Source organism: Branchiostoma lanceolatum, chromosome 17 (genome assembly GCF_035083965.1).
Source record: "Branchiostoma lanceolatum isolate klBraLanc5 chromosome 17, klBraLanc5.hap2, whole genome shotgun sequence".
Taxonomy (NCBI): Eukaryota; Metazoa; Chordata; class Leptocardii; order Amphioxiformes; family Branchiostomatidae; genus Branchiostoma; species Branchiostoma lanceolatum.
In genome coordinates this window covers 15162569-15188371 of record NC_089738.1, presented here as the reverse complement: position 1 = coordinate 15188371, position 25803 = coordinate 15162569, and the positions used below count along the sequence as shown (strand labels likewise).

Sequence of the window (25803 nt, the reverse complement as noted above, 5' to 3'; positions counted from 1 at the left end):
TTTACCTCACAAATGGTAATTTAGCTGATTTAAGTTCTAAGAAACTTATTGTAAGGATTTTTTCAGTTCGATGTAGAAGGAAAGAAGAAACCTCCCACGTATAAGTTTCTGTCTTCTGCTCTTTAATCCTTTAAGTTGTTTATTTCCTTTCAGTGCTTGAAAAGCAGAGACGTCTTCACAATCGCTGGAACAGTGTGGCACTCCTTGGTGATAATCTAAAAACTGTAGTATCAAGTACATGCTGTACTACTTTCTTACCTTCAGTTGCACTGTGCCAGTGTTGTTGACTGCGAGTGTCTAATATGCTGGCCTACATTTCATTTGTGATACACTTGTAAAAGATAACTTTCTTATTATGATTAAATCGAGCAATAGACTTGTTGGAGTATGTCGCTGAATTGTAATAAGAAGGAAGGAATTCTTTTTGTTTATTATTGTGAAGGAGTTACTTCTGACTATTGTGCCAGATAAATGTTAAGGCTTGGTTTGTACTTGTAGCATACTCAGATTATTGGCTGCCTTTGTAAGCTAGATTTTAGACACTGAGTTGATGCTTTTACTTTTAACATGTATGGCTTGTATTTGCTGTTTTGTGGGTTTTACTTAAGTTCGGTCTGGATTTAAACCTTGTTTTGACTTAACCTTGAATGCAGTAACATTTGCCTGTTCAGCTTTTTCATACTTCACCTCTAAGCTACATACAGTATATTTTTGTACTGCTGCTGATATTGCTGTGCTTGAGAAAGATATGTATCTTCATTACATCTACATCTTCATCTACACTGCCTGTTCCAAGTTGACTTTCACTGCTCTGTACGTTTCCCTAGTGTGACAACAATCTGTGATCTTTGATACTTTTTGTAAGGTTTACAATTTGAAAGCCTTCTTACATGTACATTTATTTTACCATCATTGACACACAACAGATTGTAAGCATGTTTACACTGAGTGTTGTCAAAAGGAAATGGAAAGTAGGATTATTCCATTTCCAAACTTGAGGCGTGCTGTTAAAAGATTTTTTGAAAGGATTTTAAGATTGCTTTGGGTTGTTTATGTCTACTTAACACCCTTCAAAGTCTATAAAAAGGAATAGTCCTTACTTAAGTTTCCAAGCAAGGAATTTTTTCTCTATTGCAATTTTGATGTTGAGATTAGTTAATTCATTGTAAATGGTATTTGAAGACTTAGTTGACTACTTTTGTTCTAAACCTCTTATAATGTAAAAATTCCCAGCAATTATTCCAGAGACATCAGTGAAATAATCTGTTACAATATAATGATGTACCCTGTGAAATAATACACATAACGACAGACAGTATTATACATTATGTTGAACCTGTAGTGGTTATAAATGTAATGTTTCACTTTGTTTGGTCTTGGTGAGAATTTAGATAGATTCTGATGACATTCTTGTTGATGAATTATGTTGTAATTTCCTGTGGTTTATGTGGTTAAGATAAGAATGACATTCCTTACTTTAAACCTTCTTCCTGTTTATAGTTTCTGTAAGTTTTGAATGAAGAATGTTTGCAGGAATAAAGTGATTCCTGTGAGTTATTTCCTGGTCTTAAGTGTGTTTATGGTGAGACTTATATATAAGTAGACAAGTAGGCCACAGGAAGTAAATTTTATGGATGACATCCTTTGCAGACTGCAAAGCTAATGCAAGAGTGAAAAAAAAGAGAACAAGATTGGCAAACTTTTAGTCCAGTTTTCCTGCTCATGTTCTTGACCTTGAGACTATAGTATTTGACTTTGACTATTCAACCAATGATAGCTCAATTTATTGATAAGATTTTCAATTCAGAGACCAGAGGGGCTTATACGAGTGTTTAGATCAAGAGCTGTTCTTGTCATATCCAACTGATGCAGTCTCAAAACTGATGTATTCCTCTACCATTCAGCACAGTTTCTGCCTCACAGACGAGCACAGAATAATCTCTATGGCTTCTTCAAGTACTGTGCTGTATACCCGAACTAGAAATAATGCGTTCTGCAACCTTATGTTATAAATAAGTGTGACAAGAGACATTGCCATTACCCGATCTTCTTTTACTTGTTGTTCTACTTACAGCCACTAGGTGGCGCTTTTTGCATACTAGTTGACTTGTAGAATTCTATGGGACGTCCACTTTTTGCACTGCTGATTTATCCCACATGACGGTGCTATTTAATCACTGCAAAGATAAGTCTTCTGACAGTGTAAACTTACGATACATGTTCATTTCTTCTCACTGCAAGGATGCAGGCTTTACTGCTTTACAATGACTTGATGAGGAATTTGGGGGGACACTTCAGGTTCTTGTTCTGCACAAAAAAGGATCTTTCCCTCCTGTGCAATGACCTGAAATTTGGTAAGGTAGTAGGTTCTCAGGAAGGAAAGAAGGGCGGTATTTCGAAAGTTCTTGCTGAGGTCATCCGTCCTTCTTTTGCACACTAGTATGACTTGAAAAGTTTAATTTTGACAGAATGTCACATGATAATCAACATCATCAGTTACGTGAACTCCAAGAAGAAATCTGACTTAACTGGGTTGAAGAAGGGACAGTGCATCTTGAAAGCTCCCCAAAAAGTTGCATACTCTTTCGTTGTGTTTGAGCACTTTTAACTTAATGTTTCGTCAAAATTTGAATATCATCTACTCTGTTTAAAGAAAATTCAAACTTTACAACTGGATAAAATTCAAAGATTTAGTTGCGGATGTTTAGAGTGTCATCCATCACTCTTCTTCAGCGTCTTTAGAATGAACTGGCAGAGTTTCAATTGTCTTTATACATGTATGTTGTTTATCTGGATGTCTAAACTTCATAAACGTATCATCTACTCTTGCACAGTGGTAGGGCGTGCGGAGACACATGTAAGAACAAACACCATCCTGCATTCTGCTCGCTCAAAGACAAATTTTATTTCAACCACAAGATTACAGCGTTGGCATGACTACATGATCCACAGTGGTAGGGTACAAGTGTGAGGTCAGGAGCACACGTCACTGCATGGTGCTCAGCAATCATTCTACATATTTAAATATCTCTGGTCGTTGTCTAACTACAGCCATGCCGGGTACAGCTCACGTTGTACACTGCTGAGTTGTGTGAAGTACACGTAGAGGCAAAAGTAAGACGTGTGAATCATGGCACAAGCAGACGTTATACAGGATTTTTACACTGGATTCGATTATCTAGTGTTGGTGACTTTGGCAGTTATAAGCAGAACATTATTACATCATACTCACAGAATTACATTTCCTTATAATATATTACATAAATGGACGATCCTAAATCACGTTTGCAGGTTATCCATAGTGAAGAAATATGCCCACGAAGTCGACCACTATACAGTGATCACAACTGAAAGGTATGCTCAGAAATACACTGAACTACACACATTGTGTATGGTACCTGGAATTCACTAGTTTGCACCTAATATACAGATATACTGACACCCCTATTCCAGGTGCCATTCACAGTGGTTTTACATAGACCTTTCCATCTCTAAATACAAGATAGGTCTGAAATCCATCAGTATCACAAAAGCCATGGCCACACATTTAAATGGTCTTGAAATTAAATTAATAAACAAAACAGACTGCTGAGTGTAGGTTCACATGTTAAATGTTCACCACTTTAAGGACTAGTTGAACATGATTCCTTTTTTGTGCCAGCTAATTTGAAAGCATAATCTGACCTCTCTATGAGTCAGAATTGCAAGTAAAATAGTTTCATCAACATCTGTTATTAACGGTTTACCGTTTTCTTCACATTCTTAGTATACAGATGTAGAACGACCAACTTCTAACTGTAAATCTCTCATTTTCAGCACAGGTTTTAGTCTTTCGGCATTAGAAACAAAAACAAGGCAGCTTTGGCAAAGTATGTACAATGCGAGCAAGCACGATAATTAGTACGGACAAAGATCACTTCTTCAAGTTGGCTCTGACAATTTCTTGACCAATACAGCTTTTTCTAAAGTATATCAACAATATTATGATGGCATCGGGCATTAATTTAAGCACAGTATTAATCATAGACAAAAATCACAACATTGACCTTCTTTAGTGTAGTAGTCAGCAACATCATTTTTCTGTCTATTTGATGTACATTTGTAGACTATCCAGTCAGTGGAATTATGTCATATAAGCACTTCACGTTTACTAAACCCTACAAATCCATACAACTATGTAGGAAAGGGAAATAATATATACACTGGTCATTAATATATATCATAATCTTCAATCCTCCCATCACTTGAGCCAACAGCTATTTTCTATAATGTCGATAGCGAGTTATGTTATGCACATATCTTCAGCAGGCACTTACAATACATTGTATAGTTCAAGTTCGCAGCTCTGCAGAAATTCTACCCCCACTCCTGCAAGAATTTGAAACCACCTTTACCTTTTTTGAACAAACCACAGATTTTTAACTACACCCTGATATAGGCAACACTTAGATATCATTGTAAGATACAGGGTTGGATAGTAGACCCAAGGATACTGGGGGTCTCAATTATAGTCTTGTGTGTGTTCATTAATTCTAAAAATGGTACCATCTGGTACTAGCATAGTGCAATAGAGGCCAAATGAGAGTGGTAATACACATGTTGACAGTGTTTTGTTTATCACTAACAAGATTAATTCTAAAACTGAAAGGGAACACATGTACACCTACAGCAATTTTGAGATAGCTGCGCCACAGTAAGTGAACAATTAAAAGTTTGCGAGAGACTGGGTATTTGTAAATGACAATCACATCCTTACAACTAGTACTCTTCTACTTTAGAACAGTACACCAAATGAAATACGGAAGTGGGTTAGATTTTAAAAGATGAACCTCAGATTTTCCAGAACTAATTTTTCAAAACTTGTAGTTACATGTAGTTCACCAAACTGGCACAGAAGGAAAACCTCATGTTTTGGGAGTGACAGTGGATCTAAAGTTTTACATCAAGTTCTGTTAAATGAAGACGGTTTTTGCCTCATGAAAAGGATGCCATTCCAAAAGTATTAAAACATGCTATCAGCATACAGAAGTTGGCACCTTAAAGATGTCTGTCTCAGGTGTTTCTGAGACAGGAAACATAGCTGAAGTGAGGCTTACATAACTGCAACTCCTAACTTGTTAACTGATACCAGATTGAATGCTGTGGGCACCACTAGACTAAAGACTAAACATGTTGCCTGTATTGTGGTAATTTCAATGAAGACATCCTGTCAAACAATATACATTTCTTATATCAATAATCTTGCTTTAGATACACATTTTTGTAAACTCTCTTAATGGTGTAGTTGCCTTGCAATATGTCGCAATGCTATGACCCCTAAATGAAAGTGGAGAATTCCAAAAGAAACATGAGCACATGAAGGCAACCAGGACCAACCACTGTCTACAAGGGGTGCAAAACACAAATTTGAATGAAGGTAAGATTGTAAGTCTAGTATATTCAGTGAAGGTGGTACTGAGTGGTGTTCAGATGAGGTACAAATCCAGGCTGTGAGATGAAGATCTATTTTCTCCTTACACCTCCTTTCCACTAGAAACTGCAACTGCTGAGCGACCAAATGTTTGACTGATTTCGTAGATTTCGTGGACAAAGAACAAATTTTTTTTGTGTTTTGTTGTCTTTTAGATCATACTTTTGGATTGTGCAACAATTCCAATTTTACAATCAGGGGTTTTACAAATCCAATTTTGGTCGCCGTATGGTCGCTCAACGATTGCTGTGTAGGTGGAAAGGGGGCCTAGAGAATCCTATACCAGGGTGTGAGATGAAGATGTCTATTCTCCCTAACCCGCCCACATCAGGACCCCTGTGGGAAGAAGGGTCTGACCAGGAACAGTTTCTCCTCGCCGCTCTGGCTGTTGAAGATCGGCGCCCGCTTGTAGTGTTCGATCAGCTCGTCCATGGTCATGAACGTCCGCTGGCCGATCTTCAGCCCCCCGCTGTCGATCTTCTGCACACGGAAATGTTTGTTTCTGTTGGGCGCCTTGAGAGAAATGGAATAGTCTCCCTCCTAAAGGATGGTCAAACAACAGAGATTAACAGTGTTTCATTAGAAAAGCATGTATTCAAGAATCATCTACATCGTCATAAACTGGACACATCATGCAGATGACTTTGTTTATACGCAGACTAAACAACACATAATGTCAAAGTGTACTACTAATGCAAGAAGGGGAAGTTGGGGCCACTTAGTGTTTGAAACTACACAAACATTTAATGCAATGCAGGAAGTCATCACAGATAAGTGAACATATTTCAAAATTTTAGAAATTTTTAACGCTATTTCCGCATACAAACGAAAGCTCTTACCAACAGGCTTTCAATCAATCCTGATACATATCAAAGATTGTTAGTATCAAAGATTGCTGGTAAAGCTTCTTGATAAGCAGAAATAGCATAAAAATCTCATGTTCATTACCATCACAGACAGACATTCACTCAAGTATTTTGTAGTCTGTTGACTTACATTTGACTCGCTGTCTCGCACCAGGAAGTCCCCGTCCCCTCCGTGTTGGTTCAGCCACTGGTCGGCCTGGGTGCGCGTTATTTTCCCGTAGTACCAGTCTTTGTCCGGGAATGGCTGGTGGCGTGCTGGCGACGGCACGGCGGAATTCAGAGAAGTGGTGGAGAACTGGGTGGTAATCCCCGTTACTGGGTCGAAGCTCACCGGCTGTGCTCCGGGGTCAACCTGCACGTAGTTTTTCGGTACCAGTCCGGCTTCCCCCTGCTGGTTTCGCGCTTTCCACCACTCCGGATCATCCTCCGGCTTCTCAACAATGTCCAAGAATTCCCCCTTTTCGAAGTTTAGCTCTTCCTCGTTTCGCGACGTGAAGGGATACAAAGTTCTGACTACACAGATAATGGGACCGGCGCCGTTCGTAACGGCCGCGTTCGGCCCGCCTTTCACAGTCCCCGTCGACTTCACACCGTCGCCGCTGTCTTCTGCATCTTCAATGACGTAGTTCGAAGGGAACCAACCGACTGTTCCGTTATACTCGCCTCGCCACCACCCGTCGCTGGACTTTTCCATGACCACGACCTTTCCCCCCTTCTCCAAAGAAATCTCGTCGTCCCGCGCGGCCGTGTAGTTGAACTTCACCGTGGCCATGATGTTGAGTTGATGCGACTCTGACGGCGAATCGCGTCCTCTCACCGACGGTTCCGCCTCCTGTTTCCCCGATCTATCGCTCGGGTTCCGCTGCACTTTGTTCTTTATTCCAAATATGCCCTTGATGGATTTCCCCTTTTTACTGTTCTCCCGTTTGACGTAGTTCGAAGGCACGTAGCCGACCTGGTTCTTGGCGTTCTGTACGCGCCACCACGACCGGGTGTCGTCCAACAGCGTGAGGCGCTCATTCTTCTTGATGTCTAGTTCCTGGTCCTGTTGCGCCTCGTAGTTATACTTGGCCACGACAACCTCCTCTTTCTCCGTCATCATGGAGTACAACTCCTGCAGGGGGGAAACAAGAAAGGTGAGGATTCAGACAAATGTCTTAGAACATAATTGTAGTTCAACTTGGCCACGACAACCTCCTCTTTCTCCGTCATCATGGAGTACAACTCCTGCAGGGGGAAACGAGAACGGCGAGGATTCAGACAAATGTTCCATACATGTACATTTCAATAAAACCAGTAATATGCAAAACTTCCAACACACAAAATATTAAATCAATCAATCTAGCCATTCTTGAGTTATCTTGGTGACAAACAGACACACACACAAATCCTGTAAAAAAAACAGTCAGCAAGACGTATACTGTAACATGTTTAAAGTTGGAATTTAAAATCTTGTCCCTAAATGAGTTTCCTATAAACTGGAAAGTATTGATACTGATAGTACCAAAGATATTGCAAATTCATGTTAAAATCGTTTCAGATCCATTTTAAGTTTGCTGCACAGTGAAAAATCAAGGTTGAAGCTACACAGACAAGGGAGGAGGAAGACGGAACAAATGTTTTACTGTGTGATGATTTCACAGTAGAGAACAGCAGATTTAATACAAGTTATTAGTATTACAACCCCAAATATTTCCGGAGTTACAGTATCACAAACTTTACGTCTGTCTCAGCCTCCAGAAGCAGTCTTGCAACGTTAACGAACCTGTTAGTGCAGTGATCAGGTGTTCAAAGTCAAGGAAAATGTTAAAATTATCCCTTGAACTTCTACAAGTAACCCCAATGAGAGACAAAGGCTCTTATCTAGGATAGAAACATGCATGTGTGGGTGGGGGGGTTATCCCTCCGAAAATGTCAAAGATACAAATGCAGGATCTGTGCAGCATTGTGTTCTTTCCTCTTAGTCCCTGAAATCATTAATATTTATCAGAAAGGAAACAAGTAGGACTAAGGCATTTCCTGTTCTGTTTTAGCTTTAGCCATTTTGATCTGCCAGGATCGCATTTCCAAGAAACAAGATTAGATAAAACCACTTTTTAAAGGTTAAAAAAGAAAACAAAACTGTTATTCATCATCATTCTGGCAAGGTTAGTGAATCAAGGAAAAGCTACACATCAAGAAAACATTCAACACATTGTCTACCGGACTCTACCCACATATACATGTAGTATAATGATATTGTCATTGCACAAGACATTACCTTTCTTTGGCATGTCTCAGACTGCCGTTAACTCTTTAATTACCATGTGACTAACTTTTCTCATAAAATAAAACAATCACTGTAATTGTAGCAAACCACCATCTACTTAACAAAGGCAGACACGAGCAATGCACTTAATTACAGATGGAAGCGAAATGACCGGATAGACTTCAAAGTCTCCCACCAAGACAGACCTGGCGATGACTAAGCACGTAAATAATCATCTCAACACTTGGGAGGCAGCAGACAATGCCAGGGCTACTTGAGACTGTTTCACAAGACGCGAGGAGGTCGACTTTCTTGGTCATAACAGGAAAAGGAGTCCCACGCCACCAGGAGGATCCAGGCTGCTCAGGAAGGAGATGTGAAGGTGGGATGGGACCAGCGATGACACACAGCTGGACCAGAACCAAACAGGAAAACTCCAGGTCATCTGAGGAGAGGATGTGTGTCCCTAGCTACACTGTCTACTCTGAACAGCCCTACTTAGCCTAGAAGTACCCATTCTAATCTAATCTAGTTCCAGTCTGTTCCTCTGATCATTTCTATACAGAATTATAGTCTTGTTAACAGAGAATTTACTGGCATTTGCAAATTCACTTCAAATATAAGCAGGAGCTTTGACTGGCTCCAAATCTCTTCATCATGGTACTAAGTCCTTCAATGAAACTTCAAGACACAGTATTAGAAGACTGTTATTACTAGCACTGTTAATGTTATTGTCGGAAGACGTTACTATTTAGAATATTTAAGTACTGTTACCAATCTCCTTGGTCAACAATATCACACATTATAATATTCTATATTCAAGGTCAATAACTCGCTCTCATCACTGTTTGACCTTGTGTGTTTACAAACCAAACAAGGATTCTGGAGACCTAACTTTTCCCCACAGGTGGTTCTTAGAGGGTGTGAGGCACAGCAGACACCAGAGCACAGGAAAACCACAGGACTGACCTTCTGGTAATGAGTCTGTTGGTATTTCCCCTGCCTCAGGGTCCAAGGTTTAACAAATCTATCCTTGTTACATTTCCCTATAAACTCTTTATCATTTTACAAATTCCTACAATGAAACTTCAAGACACAGTATTAGAAGACTACACATGTACAATACAACCCTAACAGGCTATCGTCAACTGGCCCTGTTGTCCACACTGTTCTTACTTCCCTTGCCTCAGGGTCCAGGGGTTTAACAAGTTCACACACCGGACCCACGAGGACATGACAGATTACTTCATTACACCAGACCACTAGCCTTGGAAGGTCTGAAGAAAGTCACCTGCTTGTCATAACAAGTCCACACAAGCCATGTTACAGTTCACACATACTCAACGCATTGTAAACTGCTCTGTAACAACCTACCTTAAGTTACAGCTAAGTTTCATCCTGTGTCCAAGCTATAACTGGTGATACAGTCTAGGATTATGTGGCACAGAATGTGTTACACTAACTTACAGTACCGGTAAATTCAGTGTTTCAACTTTGCTGTATAATGCGAGGCAAAGCATGTGTTTGCAGAAAAACAAGTTTACAGTAAGACGTCACTGAGAAAAATAATGAGCTCATGTATATAGATTTTTGATTTGATTATAAATAAGGGACATTTCAAGATATGATGCATATGAAGTGCTTGGTCTTTGTATAGGACAACTTCGGGTCCAAACCATATCAACATGTGGATATTACAGGGAATTATCATATAACACATATTGTAGACACTGAAATATATACTCAAGGGTCAGCCTATATGCTGGCAGGAGTATTTCATAATTGGTGTAGTTCTCCTAATATAGTTCTCCCCCAAACACAAGGCCACTACCAGGCACACAGGAAGAGGTGGGCAGGGCTGGTCTCACATGTCCTGTGCAGCTCCCAGCCTTGGGCCTATCATATAGACAAGCTGGAACTACTGACTTGATGTCTCCTTCAATTTCAACTTTATACTGCCAAACAAAGCACAAAAAATATACTCTAATTTGTAAACCTCTTTGAAAAACTAACGTATAACATAGAGCAAATACACCCAATAGCCACCAACAGAGCCACAAGCAAAACTAAGAAGCATTCTTGAAGTTTGACTCTATTCTGTATCCTTCTAATCTAGAATTGCCTGAAAAACAGACTGTACACCGCCGGCACATTGAAAAGCATAAAATATAAGTTGGTAAAGTCTGCATCTGCCTTACCTCTGGCTGGAGACAGTTAAAGCAGTTGAGGCTATTCTTGCTGGTGTCTGTGGTTAGAACCATCTTGGATCCTTCAGAAAAGACTGATGCCTACCAGTCATACAGGACAGTCCCTACAAGTTACAACCTAATCCTGTGCAGATGGACGTATCAGCTTGGCAAATGTTCTCCTCATGCAGACTTGTCCGTTTTCCCACGTCTCTTTGCTACAAGGCTCATGCAGCCATACAGGGCAGTCTACAAGTTACACCCTAATCCTGTGCAGATGGATGTATCAGCTTGGCAAATGTTCTCCTCATGCAGACTTGTCGGTTTTCCCACACGTCTCTTACAATAACGCATGCAGGACTGGATAGGAGAAGGCTCAGCCTCAACAAGCTCCAGTTCAAAGACGATTTAGTCTGGTGAGCGGGCCCAGCTAGACAGCACACATATCTGGGGAACCATACAGCAGCCCACAGTCTGGGGGAACTGGGGACAGAGTAGCACAGGTGGGAGGACCAGGGCCAGTTGTTATGGGCATATGAGTCAACACATAGTCATCTGTCAGCATGTGTCCCATGTTTGGATGGAGCAGACCATTACTGGTGTATAACAGGGATCTTGCAAGGTAGGTTTCCAAGTCGATTTCATATAACAAGTTGAACAACTAAGCAATTCAGATTGGTCCATAGTCATAGAGATAAACAGCAATCTTGTACACTACAAGTTGGTATTTTCGTCACCAAACTTAGATCTAATACAACAGCAAAAGATGTATGACACACCCCTGAAACTAGAAATGGTACAGCCCATGGGTGCTTGAGGACTCCAGAGATCAGTGACCCAAGATGAGGTCATCACAGAAGTGGAAACAATCATGTAAATCTGAGTCTATCAGCAGTGGTTATCAGACTTTAATCACCTCCTTACTCCCCAGGTATCCCCCTACCTGGGGTTCACAATCACATGTGTACCAAACACCTGAAGACAAGTCTTCAACTTTTCTCTCCAAGTCAGTATAAGAGAAGAAGAAGTATGAGAAGAAGTCCACAACTTTCAACTCAAAGTTTTCTTACTGTTTTTAAGTGTTTTGTCTTGAAATGCATGTGACATGTGATGTGATATATTTTTTTGCATACACTTGGGTTGATACATAGCCACGAACATTACCTACTTGATATCTATAAGACACATGATCAGGAATCCTTGTCTACACTTTACAGACATGAATATGTTATGAAATAGTCCACAAATATAGGCCTTCATACCTGGTTAAAAAGATGCACATGCTTATCAACAGAATTGACATCCTATCACACCACACGAAACTTAAGATTTGATGTCTAGTAGTGAAAACTAGCTACTAACTACAGAATCTGTACATCTGTATTTTTCAATCAAATTTGTCATGAATAAATAAACGGGAAACAATTCCTTTGTCCCGCGGAGTACACAACCAATCACCCACCTCAGGTGAGCCCTGATGGAACAATAGATTTCCCTCAAGTGTTTCAATCCTCACAGGAAATCCCCCTGCAGTGGATCAGCCCTTATCACCCTGGCCTGCAGGTGTAAGGAAGTGTGGAGGGTTCGATGATGGGTGATCAGCGATTACCTTATCTCTATCTGTCAGCTCCCAAATCTCTGTCAAATAGCTGAAGGTAAATCCATTGTAACTGAAACTCTTTTCACATTGTCATGGAAATAGCCGATGCAGGCCAATTATCCAAACAAGGGGATAGAGATTGTCTCAATCTGTGAATGTTACGACACCTCCTTATCACAACTACACAGGTGAGAGAAACACCTGATAAAGGTAGTCTCAGGGCACACCTGACAGGTGATCTCAACAGAGATGTCTACGGATGCAAGATGTAAACAAAAACAAAACCCTTCATGTACAGTACTGCTTAATCAAAACAAAAGCCAAGAGGGTAGAGTGCATTTGGGAGGTCGCGGGTTCAAACCCCGGATGGGTCATGCAAAAAGACTTTCCAAATGGTACATGCTGCATTCTCTGCTTAGCACTTATGGGACGGAGTATAGATATTAAAAACACACTACTGCCAACTTGAGCTAGCCAATACTGTAGTGTAATACTTGCCTAACTGTGTGGCCCAAGGGCTATACAAACGGAGATGGGCACCACCGTATACACCAATAGGCAATAGGTGTGGGAAGGATATTACCATATAATGCTTAGATGTGAGACTATCTCTTCAACTTCAAGTTCAACCATCTGCTGGGTTACTCTCTCACCATGATGCTTCACATGTGGGGTCTAATCAGAACTTGACCTTGACAGTTCCTGACAACTGCACAAAGACAGGAAAGCAGCCCCCAGGAAAGGAAACATTATCTTTTCTTAACTGATGACAAGGTGGCAGCAAAAAGGCCACCAACGAGCTTCGAAAAAATCATACATTACTAAAAACATGTTCACAAAGTTCTGGAAGGACAATTTCAGTGATGGCCAAGTTAATTAGCATGAAATATAGTCGACGACTCGCCATAATTTCTAACAAGGTATGCCCATTATACTGAGTCATACATAGCTATCATATGCTGTTATGTCTGACTTTCCAAGAGAACATTCTGCAACATGTGCCACTCATTTTGAATGTAGAACTGCAGACACGTCTGCAAATGAAGGTAATATGAAGGCAATGGAAAGTGTAATTTTTTTTCTTGGTATGACTTCATTCAAAGCAAGGAGTGGTTGGCTTTGCTGTTCTGGAGAAGCCCAGATAAGACCCCAGCTGACTGAGCCACTTCCTGCACAACTGGTGGAAAACTTCCACATTTCAAAATACTTGGAATATCAATTTCATGGTTACATCATATAGACTACTAACTCTAGATCTATTGTAGTACATATTGTATCATGCATCCATGATTTGGATGGGTATAGTCCTACTGAAAGCATTATAATTTATATACCATTAGGATACAAACATATACAACAGAAGAAGGGGGAAGGATGATTGGATAGATAGATATCATCAGAAAATAAGCTGAACAATCGTAAGTCCTACATCCATACACAATTCATCAACGATACAAATATTCATAGTTTGTGAGTTTGTCTTTAAGGGAGATAGTACCATTTAGTTCACCTCCATAGACTTTCAGTCATAACAGGAAAGATGTAGAAAGTGACAAATAAGAAACCGTACCAGTCACCACTACAATATACAAGCCACAAGTCACGACTAACACAAGGGTCTTTCCAAGAACAACCACGTTGACAGGTGCAAAACAAATGTACTATCAACAACCCTGAACCGAGCTGAATCATCAACTGGCTGTCAGAGGTGAAACAGAAGGATAATGACTTCAAGATAACCTCTAACCTATTCCTAATGTATCATAATATGTAGCTTTCCCATTAGCTGTTAATATGAAAGTAATAATATCCATACATTGCCAATAACACATACTCCGATTTTCAAGAAAATGAGCCCTATTATCTTCTGAAAACTGAAAAGAACTTCTGCCTTAACTTAAGTTAAAAATTCTAAACTATTTCTACCACAACAATCACTTTTCAACAAGAAATATAACAATACGAAATAAGACTTCAATCACTTATGATCTACCAAACGCAGTACAAGAATTTTCCTTACCTGTTGGACTGATTGTCAATTTTCCTCTAGAAAATGACATTTGCAAGTCAGGTATTAGTAAGTTACTAAATCAAGCCGATTACTAACATCAGAATAGACTTTCCCCACACGTCATGGCGTTTCCTTACAACAGGGAAACAAATAACAGGAAGTCACTTCGGGCAATGCTACCATCGATACAGACATACCTGGCTACTTAACACCTTAAAACCCCAACATCTGCTTGGAAAATGTGGCTGAAAATTCTACCTACATGTAAACAACTAAACATACTTGTTCGAATCTGAATAACACAAATCTGTTTCAGTGTGTAACTGACATAATGATTCATACAACACATCATTGATGGTCAGATGTCAAACACCAAAGGTGCATTTTTTCCAAGACAACTGTTTTGTTAAATAGTTTTAAAAACCCTAAAGAAATCAAATATTCCACCAATAAACAATAAAATTTGGTCCAGTGCTTAACCCAGGAAGGCATATGTACCATGACAAAATAAGCAACAAAGAGGAAGTGATATCGTACAAAATAACTGGGCCCTCAAGGCACATTATTCTGGCTCATAAACAGTTCACTATGCAATAATTCTCATTAAATTCAAATTTCAGACAGTACACATGGTTTATACCAAGCTGAGGATACACCCTCATGTCCAGGGAAGAACGAGATCTCTGGAACAAGTCTGTGTTCTCAAAACCTTCACAAATATCTTTCTTCTCCACCTATAAATTCAAATGTTGCGAGTGGTATGCCAGGTGTAGTAGGCCAGAATGTACCACAGGCCAAAACATACCCAGGTACACTCTAGCCAGGGGTACATCCCAGCCTGCTACACTGGCATGAACTGACCACCTGCCTGACCTAGCCTTGACTTGTACTTTTCACAGAGCACCAAAGATGTAAACATCATGTTCAGGGGCAACCCAACACTTCTGCAGCAAGTTCCTCATCTTCGTCAAGGTCATAATCAAGGTCACAACGATGACCCTTACACCTAGAGGTCAATTGGAACTACTCGCTATGATAGTAAACATGACTGCTTGAAAGATTAGACTTTCCCCCAATTAACAAAATAGAGGTTGAATTAAGACATATATGCTATACATGACCTCATATCATCATAGAAACTGACATTTGGACATGAAAGTTTGGCAGTGTCTGTTTTTGTAGTTGATTAAAAGAGTTTCTTTTTTTCTTGAAACTGGGCATTGCATCTTCATACTTTTAGCATGTGCTTTCTTAACCTTGGGATCAGATTCTGACAAAAGTGGGAAAACCAAGTAAGATGGACCACCACTGACCATGGCCATTCACCTGTTATGTGCCAGACCATGATTTCACCCTGGAGAAGCCCCCATTTCCATATCAAATTTTCTAAACCAGTACAACGTAAGACATACCTTACGCTGAAGACCACACAACATCACTCCACCACCTTTGGCATATAACATTACTGATAGTCTAGAGTTTGGTCTGACCACAATCCACCAGACACGTGTTTCAGACCCTGATGTACGCATGCTCCAAACAAGGCAGGAAAACCACAGACTTTGTTCAAACAGTAATACTTCCTATGGGTGTAGGTGTGGGGCCTTCAACATCCAGGTGTACAAAGATTCTGAAAGGTAAATAGATCTGTACGTACTATACTTACACAAGGTTAGGAAATACATGTAATTTGTACTATGTTATACACAAATAGCCAACTGTCTTTTCATTGGTAAATTGTCATTTTTGTTTGAAGATGTAAATCTCTTTTAATTTCACGAGTATCTCCAAGTTTTTCAGATTTTCAACTGTCTGCTAGATTGTCAACATCCTTCAGACTAGTGTTTTAGTATGTTAAAGTACAGATATACATGTGCATGTAGTCCTAAACAATTTTACAGGTACAGTGTACCAGTAAACAGCCCTAAATTGGTACTTGTTACCCTGTATCTGTACCTAGCCTGGGTGCAAGTGTACGAGCCCAAGTAGTAATCGGATGGCACCAAGGCTAGGTACTTGTATGATACATGGATCTATTTACATATTAACAGCACTGCCACGTGCCCCCTGTTCCTGATCTACCCCACAGTGTGTGCTGACAATGGGGAGAATAGGGACCATTTGTCAGCCCTGTCCCCTCCCCTCCACCTGTTCCCATATGTTCACTGCGCTGTCTGGCGCTCTGTTTACAATTTACAACCACCAGCCAAGGACTCTTGTTCTTTCCGAATCTTCATAGCGCATCAAAAACATCTTGTTTTCGAAATGTGGTGCCGATTTTCTTACTCCTCTCCAGAAGAAATGTGTCTATATCATTCACTGAAATATATGTTTTCTAATGCTAGATGTCTATGATTTAGAAGTTACAACCACCAGCCAAGGACTTTTGTCCCTGCCCTCTTTCCGAATCTTCATTGTGCATCTAAAACATCTTGTTTTCGAAATGTGGTGCCAATTTTCTTACTCCTCTCCAGAAGAAATGTGTCTATATCGTTAACTGAAATATGTGTTATCTGACATTCTATTTATAATTTACAACCACCAGCCAAGGACTCTTGTTCTTTCTAAATCATCATTGTGCATCTAATACATCTTGTTTTCGAAGTGTGGTGCCAATATTCATACATCTTTTCTGAATAAATGTCACATTCATTGTGTCCATGTCATTGACTGAAATATGCCTTGTCTGATGGTCTGTCTACCATTAGAAGTTAGAACCATCGGACAATGACTCTTGTCCTTGTCCTCTTTAGAAAGCATTTTTGTGCATCAAAAATATCTTCATCTTTAAACATGACACCACTCCAAACACCTTTTCAGAAGAAAAATCATGTATTGATTGACATATGCAGAATTCTAGACAAAGAAGGGTATAATAGGGGGATCAGTCGTAAACAATTGCAAGGTTAACATCTGTTACAACATATTGTCATCCTTTAAACAGACATGTACTGTACATATAGTCGAGGACATGTCCCAGAAAGTATACACTAGACTGTAGACATGAAGAAGGAAGGGAAAATGCAGTATCTACCTTTTAAAATAGCCTACAAATGATTTTTGCCTATTAGTATTACCATTTTCTTTATAAATTATATACCAAAAGTCATAACATACATTATGATTTACATAGCAACTTTTTGCATATTCTAAACCTTTGGCAGGCTGGTTTTATTGTTTCATTCATGTTAGATGACGTTAACAGTCTATGTAATACAGTTACAGCTCTGTAAAATCCCTCGGGGATAGGACCTAAGTGACTCATGCAATATGTCATAGATTGGTGAATTACAGCTAGATTTCACCTCTAGGGTTACCTAAATTTACCTGTATAGTCTAACCCTTCGTACCATCTAGCGCTAGTCTTTCTTGAAAACTATAGACGTAGGACCTAGACTAGGAAGTAGGAACCTACAGAAACTAGACAACACACATACAGTCAAAATTGCCCAAGACGACCACTCATGAGCAGGGGATTGATAAAATCTGGTCTATGCAGACAGGTGGTCACTATGGACAAGATTCTTATGCTTGGGGGAAAATAATCTAAGTAAGGGACACCAAAAAGTGGTCACATTGGCCAGGTGGTCCCTATGTAGAGGTGGGCACTTGTAGTGTACAAGTCTGACTGTACACTGGTCATAAAAGAAACATATCATAAGCATATACCATAAACGTATGCCAAGAACATACAACAAGGGTAGGAAAAGGTTAGAAAAACATGACACATAATATCAGTTATCTTAAGAAAGCAGAAAAAGTACCTGTGATATATTAATCCCCATGTTTTCACACCTCCAGACCTATGCCTTTAGCTGGTCAATGACATACAGTAAACCTTCTCATTAATTATGTATGTAGGAGGACCTGCATGGGGGTTTTGAACCACAGGCTCTAATCAGTCATGACTGAAGGTCCAGCTACTACAATTGTTTCAATAACTACAACAAAGCTCTTTTCCCATCTATTCATTTAATCAAAATCCAAAATACATTCAAAGCAATTATAGACGGTATACACCCAGACCCCTTTAGAGCCCATAATCTTCATAGCTGAACCCTTTTTGAGTTCAATCTTTTCTCAGCTTTCTGTACATTTCCATATTCAATGCCTCTAAGTCATTTGTTACTGTTTACCCCCACCTTGTCCTTTCTAACACCATCATACCAGTGTCACAGGACAGGAAGCTGGCCTGACTTCAACCACCTGTGTAAGAGAAATGGCTTCCTCTTGACCATGACAATATTTGCCATGTCCGATACAATCTTATGGCCATGCACATCTGTTTTTCAATACCCTTGTACAATACTTTTCTTCTTTTTTGTTTGTGTTTCTGTGAACGTACATGAACCAAGAGCCAGCAGTGGCTAAATTTTAGATGGAATGAACACAAAAAAGATGAAAGGAGATTTTTTATAAATTTGTGTGGGCAGGCCTTTATATTGCATCAAATTTACTACAATAATGTTGTATGTGAACACCATCTAGTGATGAATATTTGAAGTTGAAAAAAGAATTCCCTCTTAGGGAACTCATAGAAACAGAAGTGTGCTGCCACCCTTAGAACACCAAGGGTTAAGTCATATGTGAACAAAACAAAGGCTGTGTAGACAATCAGTGTTGATGTGCCTGTTTCTGGAGCAGGCAATTTTTTATATAATTGTGCTGACCTAAAGCTGGCCAAAACAATCTAATTAGTCCAGTCAAATCAGCAATTGTGTTTATGGCTGGGACGATTCTTGTGTAATAATTTCATACAGAGGAAAGGTTTTAGTCCACTCTACAATTACTTTTAGATTATGGTACAATTTCTAAGTTAAATCAATATTTCACTTTTATTTCAAATTCAGAAACTTATCAAAAAGCCCTAAATATTCTTAGTGCACTCTACTGTCTACACTCAATTAGTTCAGTGTCAAAGACATAAATTATCAATCATCACTAATCCTGATTTTAAAAATCTAACCAAAGCATGCATATGCTGCAATCTGCTGAGATGTCACTAGAGGGTGAGAGAGAATTTATTTTCCCTGCCATCAAAGTCTAAACCTGGGTCAGGATCAACCCTACAAAACCACCACTCTAATTATGATGCTGATAACAACATTCATGTGGAATAAATACCTGAGCTATTTTGCCAAACAGGGTTGGAAATGTTTATTGATCGTTGATGATGTTATTGTGGAATCTATTTTTCCCGTTGGTTCTCACAATTCTCTTTCAAGTGGGATTAAATCTTCTATACAGGCCTCTTGACATACAATGTACACACAGGGAATTCTATTGCTTTCCACTCGAAATACCTGAATAAAGCTTGGATGTCAACAAAACTTCATGTGATTCAGAAACTACAACATAAGACAATCGCAACAGTACATTGTATTTTTTCTTTGCCCACCACGTCTTTGTTGCAGTTGGAGAAATTAAGTTTTTAGTATGATGCAAATGTCAAGATGGTATAAAGTCACCTGGCCACTGTAATATACAGGTCTATGATAATAAAGCCTACACATTACTCTATACTCTTCACTGCTTTATTCATAATTATAGAAACTGTTCTTGTCCTACCTTTTCCCTTTCAAATGCAATCAGTATCCACTATGAGTAATGATACACTGGTGAATTTGATTCTACTCTCTGTGTTTGCCATTTAATTTTCCTGCCATCATATTTCACTTGCATATCATCTTTCTGTTCACCTTCATCTCATCCTACCAACCATAAGGACAAACTCGCAGCGAAATGCTAGAGGCAAATCATGATGCTTTTATGATGAGTGCTAGTGCAATGCAGCTTCATTACGGATCGCCTTTATGACCAAGCACCCCGGGTCTCCCCTTCTCTTGTCGATAATTGTGTTGAGTTCTTTAACATGGAAAGGTTTGTCGCCTGAGGCTTACCCCTCAAGCTCCTCCATACACATGATCGCCAGCTTACCGTTACCGTCTGAAATGACGAATGTAACCCCTCACACTGTCCATATAAAACAGAGAAAGGACAAAGCCCTGATGAACGACAAAATCTGCTGCCTCAAGGGTGAAATTTATCACCATCCAACCTTGGGAGAAATAACTACGGGGATAACCTTGGCCTAGAGCTCAGTAAATCTAGTTAGTCTGGGAGTTGGAACACAATTTCCAGTAATGCTATCTCAGACAAGCTCTGGAATTACGTTTGTGAGCTGAAAGCAATTCTTGTCACGGGCACACAGAAACACGCTTTGAATAATATTTGTTTCAGCACAATGTAGCTATCATAGGTAGACAAGCCAGGGAAACCACTGTTGTATATACATGTACATATCATAAATTATATTTTTCAAGATTACAATTCACAAACTTAAAGTATCAAATTCTTTTTAGTTTGAGGGAACTGAATCTTTTTAATTCTGAACTAAGTTAGAGGGAAAAGAAGGCATTCGCTGTATCTACAGTTCGTAGTAGGCACACAAAATGCATTACTGACAGTGACAGACAATATCTATTGTTTGTGGTCTGTATAATGTTGTTGCTAGGGAGCGGTCGCTGCGAAAAACATGATCACAAAATCACCATGACAAGTTTATACATACGTGATTACACTGCACGTTGTATTCTGCTCCCAATATTCACCTCACCGTGTTTCGTGATTAGCCTCTACTATTATTCAACCTGACTAGGACGGTTGGCCAGTAGCCTGGAACTCACAGCAGCAGCCATATTGACTGGGGGCTTCACCGGTGTGTACCTGATTCCATGGTTCTAAGTGAAGAGAATGGATGGATGGCAACCCATGGAAATGTGTTGTATATACAGAATATGATGAATGAATGAGTGCTGATATTTTAATAACTACAAACAGTACAAAACATTTGCATTAGTCAAAATCCTTAACAATGCTCAAAGACAACTCTAATTGCCATTTCCTCTGTATCTAATTGGAATAAATACTGGATTTGAAAAATGTTCTCTGAACAGGCCAAAGATGGATAAGTCGTAGCATAAGGGACATACAATGTATGGCTGTCCTATGAATATAAATGAAAATCAGCCAGAGACTGATACAGATGCTACAGTGCTGTTAGCGGATAGACAGTTTTACTGGTAGGGTATATGATTCTTATGAAAGAGAGATGAAGCCCAGTCCTGTTATACTATCCTACCCAATGGCCAATTGCAGATTTATGCATTTCCAAAGATCATTAGCTATCCCTTGGGAACCCTGTAAAGACAGGGGTGTCAAAAGGGCAGGTTTACACTACATTAATCAGAGTATAAATATGCATTATTCTGTTGGACCTTTTGTGAATTGCCTCAAATCAACTGCATGTTTGGATCATGTTTGGAAAAGTACAGTAAGCACCGACGGCGATGTCCTGCTCATATGCCGAAACAGGGATGTAATTTCTGTTGCAATATCATATTCCTCATCCATGGTTACAAGATGATACCACACCCTCCCACAGAGTACAACACACATGGTGTACAACAGAACAGAACGAGATACCTCTATTATCAGATCTCACTCATCCTACTATTCCTAGGGTTGTGTAATACATTCAGAATGTAAGTTTTACATATACACAATGTATCAGACACTTACACATTTTGCTAGTACACTTTCAGCACCTGTGATGTTCACACAGCTTTCATTGCCCAAACTAGCTATTGGTCAGCTTGGGTAAGGTAAAAGGGGAACAATCAGACATAAGAAAAATGACCAGAGACAGAATAGGACTGACCTCATGAGGATTTTCTTCCAAATTTACATACCAGTTTTATTTCAGTACAAACATCTACGGAACATGTTGTACTGTCAGATCTTTCATTAGTTTAAAGATATCCCCAGGCCTTTGATTGAGAACTTTCAGTTTCACTTTATTGTTTAGCCAGGTGAATTTATCTCAGGTCTAGATAAAAACTAAAACATAATGAAACAATTTAAGAAATGACCCTTCACGAACATATCAACACAAGTAAGGTTTAAAACTTTAAAGATTAAAAATTGCTCGTTTTCATGCAAATTTTCAAGTGCACAATGTCAGCAGACTGCGCCATGGTTCTGATAGACTGCCCATTGCCTAGCAACAGGATTATGAGCAGTTGACCTCATCCTCCTGGAATCTGTGATTGCAAGAGGGGCTGACCCATGCCATCTGACTATGCATATCTAAACAGAAACCACTGACCAAGAACAGACAAACAAAAGCAAACATTGCAACCCACAACAACAAACACATAATGTAAACGTGGTCAGAAAATAACAAGCACAACATTCTAACAAAAAAGGGCAATTTAATATCTAAGATTCTTTTACCAAACATCTGTACTCAAAGTATATTCTAACATCATTCATCTTCTTGCCAGATATACTTCCTCAAAACCAAAAGTGAAATGACTGATTACTTTTTAAGTGTAGGTTCTTTCTGACACAACCTTAAATTTATGATCAGTCTTTTTACTTTCGGTTTTATACGAAGTATAACCTGACCATAAAAAATTATACTTAATGCAGGTCAAATTACTCTCTCAAACTTTCAAAGTGTGGTGGCTCAAGATATCTCTCTCCTCAAACACAGGACCTCCAGCCCAACGTCCACTACAACCCCTACTACAAGTAGCGTGCATGTTGGCGTTAAGAACAGGGTGGGGATTGAACCCTGAACCCTAATTCACAGGCAGCCAGGATTGCTAACCGTTGGATCATGGAATGAAGAACTATTTTCATTATCAGCCAAAAATGATTACTCAAGCAACTGGATAAGATTTTGAAAATCTTATCCAGTTGCTTGAGTAATTATCTTTGGCGTATCTTATTACCTGGATGTCTAACCTTCATCAACGTATTTTCATTATCAAAAGTTCTGCACCATTGTTCTATACTACACTAACACTTGCCGTGCATACATTACAAGCAAAGTTACCTTCTGACCAAAACAGTGTTTATTCATTTCTTCTGACAAACAAAAATGTATATGTAACATCATTCTGTCTACAACAATTACAAAGACCTAGGATATGCTTTTAACTTCTGCTTCTATACAACAACATGCAGGGATGTCACTTAATGAACTTGAACTGTTGGTAACAAGATACCCAAACAAAGATGTCCACCTTGGTTTGAGGCTAGCCACAATGTGTTCCACCTGTTGTTTGCTGTCTTTTCTTAGGTACAAACCAAACAACTGACTTTGTATGACTGCTGGTTTTTAGGAACTACCAATACCATATTACTGCTCATGTGTGGTTCTGTTCCTAAATGGTTATTTTACACTCCGTCATTTTACAACAAAGCAGAAATACAACACCCACAGAATGCAACTAAAGTTTTACACAGAGTTAGTAACGTTAGTATTACAGTGTGCTAAAATATTACTAGATATGGTATCAGACAAATGGTACCTTGATTTAGCAATTTTAGTCATATGTGTTGTATCATCTTCTGAAAAAAAAGCATAAATTGCTCTTTTAAAGGACTTTCTTAGAATTAAGGACATATATCAAAATAATTCCTCACTTCCTCACCATAAATTCGTAGAACCCTAAATATGATATAAATTTTCTTCTTCCTTTGTGTGATGTTTATTAGATCATGTTTCTTGGACATAAAAACAAGCAATAGCTCCTATATCTCATCAATACTGGATGAGGAATTCTATATCGTGCAGAACTAACATCTGATAGCGTGCTGGGGACGGAATAACGGAGTCTCCACTGATTGTGAAAGTAACAGAAACCTTAACAGCGGCGAGGGAGGGTGTATCACTGTATGGGTGGGATCTGGAATTTGTCGCCCCCCACCCCCCTTAACAGAACTTCGGCCTGGTCGATTTTTTTGTTTGAACTACTTGACTTGAACCGCGCCACAAATCGCACTGTCACCAGAATACTAATGACAGGAAGAGGTCTGTCTTGTTGCAGGGGTAGAGGAGATAGCTGTGCCACCGACTTGGGAAGGAGAAACGGACATGATTAGAGCGGAGTGAACGGCGGAGGCTGGCTGCCAACAAAATCACCATGTCCGGATCTAGCCGCCATCATCGTGTCGTGTCACCCCACAGCGCCGTGCTTCCAGGATGTTGTCAGGGCGCAGACGGTAATCTGGAGCTACAGTTTCCCTCCTGACAGACACAGGAGGAGCGGTAAAACACGGGAAGAGAACAGACAGTCACCGGAATCACACACTCACCTGTGAAACTTTGTCTCACAAGTCTCCAAACGTGACCCCTCCGGTCCGAGAGTTCGGTTAGGACGGACTGCGCCAGAAATGTGGAGCTGAATCCGCCAGGAGAGCAGTCTGTGCCTCGCTTTTCCCGTCAGAGCGAACGTTAGAGGATCACAAACGATGCTGCATCGGACAGGGACTCCCCGCCTGTCCAAGTTTGGAGAATAACAACACAAATTTTGTCCAAACTATAGCAACTTTCACCTTCCGCCATGTATCAACCCCAGGAAGGGAGCACATCACCTACGTCATCATGCAAATATCCATCCGCAAGACACCAAATAAAGTGTTTCTGCAATCTATGCGGAATTAAACTTAATGAAACCCTCATAGAATGACCGATAAGCATTACTTTTTTACATTTGATGTATAGAATCGGAAACGATAAGTTGTAACTTTTATCGGCTGCGTTTGGTCGAACTATTTGTTGGCGCACATTGCTCTATTTCCGTGTGGGTGACCAGTTCTCTCAGATCCCTCCGAAGTATGTTTCACGTGATCGGATATTCTTGGAGTTCACTGAGTTCACTTCCTGGGTGCTTGGAAAATAAAGTCATAAACGGTAATTGCACAAATATTCCAACATTCATTAGAGGTAGAAAGTAACATTCCAAGTAACACGTACACGCACGTATGATACAAACGAGTAATATATTCCTGTCCGATTCAGAACTTGAACTCTTGCCAACTTCACGGCCCACACAGCCTGAGAAAATAGAAATTATGGCTTTGAAAAAGGGGATCTTACAGCAAAATCGATATAAACGTATTTGCTTTCGTTCACGTTTATTGCTCTGTACCAATTAGCCGTGAAAAGCCCTCAGATTCTTCTCTATGCTTACCAAATGCAGTAATGCCACAACTTGCATAGTGACAGTCCGGGCGCATGATTTGGCTAATAACTTGTCACATCATTCGAAAACGAAAGCTAACTGTTACCAAGGACATATCCTTCAACGTTTTAGCGCCCAGAGATCTCAACAAAATGTACAAATTAACATGGTAGTAAGCACATAACGTTTTGTCAATTGTGACGGTTCCTGGTAGTTCAGGCGACCTTTTTTTATTCAATGATCTGGTGTTCCGTGTGGTATTGATGAAATGAAAGTCGTAAGATTAAGAGCCTATTTGACATTTTCAAATGAATGAGAGACCGTTGAATACTCTATATCTAAACGTCTCATTTACATCGTGATCTTCACACTTAAGTCAGATCGAA

The 25803-nt window shown here is 39.7% G+C and overlaps 2 protein-coding genes across 4 annotated transcripts in view; one reads left to right on the top strand and one right to left on the bottom strand.

The window, feature by feature from the left end:
• Positions 1 to 1557, top strand: part of LOC136423536 (retinoblastoma-associated protein-like) — a 45311-nt gene extending 43754 nt beyond the window's left edge. Inside the window, exon 19 of the mRNA XM_066411743.1 lies at positions 154 to 1557. The gene's annotated coding sequence lies outside the window, so the exon portion shown is untranslated. The remainder of the gene's footprint in view (positions 1 to 153) is intronic.
• Positions 1558 to 4033: 2476 nt separating this feature from the next.
• On the bottom strand, positions 4034 to 24836 carry LOC136423537 (cytoplasmic protein NCK2-like). Of its 3 annotated transcripts, none has more exons than XM_066411746.1 (3): positions 24549 to 24836; positions 6467 to 7450; positions 4034 to 6010 (listed from the first exon to the last, which is right to left on the bottom strand). In XM_066411746.1, exons 2-3 carry the CDS (start codon positions 7436 to 7438, stop codon positions 5798 to 5800), a joined length of 1185 nt encoding a protein of 394 aa, XP_066267843.1. In that variant the 5' UTR covers positions 7439 to 7450; positions 24549 to 24836; the 3' UTR covers positions 4034 to 5797. The 3 variants fall into 3 exon arrangements, with proteins under 3 accessions (XP_066267843.1, XP_066267841.1, XP_066267842.1); XM_066411744.1 differs by lacking the exon at positions 24549 to 24836 and adding an exon at positions 15794 to 15832; XM_066411745.1 differs by lacking the exon at positions 24549 to 24836 and adding an exon at positions 10783 to 11285.
• Positions 24837 to 25803: the final 967 nt, after the last annotated feature.

Bases quoted from the DNA above. Each gene is read 5' to 3' on its own strand.
- LOC136423537 (XM_066411745.1), bottom strand. From the start codon at position 10,845: ATGGTTCTAACCACAGACACCAGCAAGAATAGCCTCAACTGCTTTAAC. The intron at 7,451-10,782 runs GTAAGGCAGATG...TCCCCCCTGCAG, and splicing joins TTAACTGTCTCCAGCCAGAG to GAGTTGTACTCCATGATGAC. The intron at 6,011-6,466 runs GTAAGTCAACAG...ACCATCCTTTAG, and splicing joins TGCGAGACAGCGAGTCAAAT to GAGGGAGACTATTCCATTTC.